At 52.3% G+C, this 1,389-nt stretch overlaps 1 protein-coding gene across 1 annotated transcript in view; it reads right to left on the reverse strand.

Annotated features, from left to right (window-relative positions):
- The window catches only part of LOC127751718 (uncharacterized), a 5,678-nt gene extending 5,221 nt beyond the window's left edge, over nucleotides 1-457 (reverse strand). Inside the window, exons 1-2 of the mRNA XM_052275701.1 lie at nucleotides 148-457; nucleotides 3-45 (exon numbers count right to left, since the gene is read on the reverse strand). Coding sequence (XP_052131661.1) covers nucleotides 3-45; nucleotides 148-380 — 276 coding nt within the window. The 5' untranslated portion in view covers nucleotides 381-457. The remainder of the gene's footprint in view (nucleotides 1-2; nucleotides 46-147) is intronic.
- Between the last annotated feature and the right edge of the window lie 932 nt (nucleotides 458-1,389).

Below are 1,389 nucleotides of genomic sequence, written 5' to 3' on the forward strand. Positions count from 1 at the left end.
GCGTCGTCACCATCCTCCTCCAGACCGCCGCCTCGACACTGCGATCTGTGACACAAGCATTACAGACGGTCGGTTAAACATACGCACAATATATGGCTCATTCAAAGTATTTGGTTGTACTCTGCACAGATAAGATAAGGGCCTTACGTGAAAAACTGTTGCTGCATGCGGAGCCTGTTCTTCTTGTAGTAGAGGAAGCCGAAGGCGCACACGTTCACGAGGAGGAAGGAGATGCCCACCACGACGACCACGGACAAGGCGAGAGTTGACGGTGCCACCTTGGGCTCGTCTTCTCCCAGGTCGTCGTCGAGCTCCCTGCCGAGGCCGCCGCCGAGGCCGCCGCCGAGGCCGCCGCCCAGCCCCCCGACCGTCACGTCCATGTCGGTGCGCCTGCCGCCCAGGGCGCCGAGCGGCAGCGGGGTGTCGCCCTGGCCGTTCACGAGTGTGCCGTACACTTGCTGGCAGTAAGATAATCTTTTGGGGTATCTTTTAGCGTTCGTACGGGTCTCGGGGCCGCGTTTGGTAGAGACGGGTGATGCCGTTCGACCTGTCACCACCTGTCACTGTTCTGATCGTCGCGGTCGTCAAACTCGTCTCCGTTTTCATCGGCGTCCGCCCAACCCAACGAACCCAACTGCGGATTCCGGTCCCGTCGGCGTTTGTCTTGACGCGCCGCACCGCCTTGTGCGCCCGACGGCCGGCCAATGTAAACAGAGCGGGAAGCAGACGGCTGTCGACAATCGGCGTGTTGTTGAAAGTTTATCTGAGCATAACCTGTCCAGTTCGCTGAAGTGTTCCCCAATTCTATAACGTTGTGCTGCTGTGTCACTCATAGTAACATTCCCCAGTGGTTTCATCTGTCCCTGTGCTCGAGGAAATATTAGTAATATCTGGTCTGTTCGGACAACTGTCTATGATACTGTACACTTGCATTGTCAAAAGTTAAGAACTGGTCGCCAGCAGCGGAGTAGGTATGTATCTCAAGTATTCACCTTGTGCTTGTGGTGATGTTCTTTACCTGCCCTCACCCATATATGCTGGGATCAGTTTCGTTGTTGTTGCAGCAAGAGATGTTCTTCCTTTCTTTTGAATGAAATTCCTTTCATTCTGAATTCTTTCTAGGTGTTCTCATTTTTTTTAAGATTCAGTCAGCATACCTGCTCAAATAGTAACAAACATTTACACTTTTGTTTCAGTGATGGAACTTCATTGTGACATTTGTTGTAACCAACTCGACCTGGACGACCACCGTCCTAAAAGTTTGCCCTGTGGGCACACGGTTTGTCAAGAATGTGTGCAGAATCCTGCCTTGGGAAGGAAGTGCCCAACTTGCAGAAAGGTCAGTAAATATAATGAAAAGCTGCAGCCGTGCAGTCGTGTTATTGCGTT

Source organism: Frankliniella occidentalis, unplaced genomic scaffold (genome assembly GCF_000697945.3).
Source record: "Frankliniella occidentalis isolate FOCC.00 unplaced genomic scaffold, Focc_3.1 Scaffold769, whole genome shotgun sequence".
Classification (NCBI taxonomy): Eukaryota; Metazoa; Arthropoda; class Insecta; order Thysanoptera; family Thripidae; genus Frankliniella; species Frankliniella occidentalis.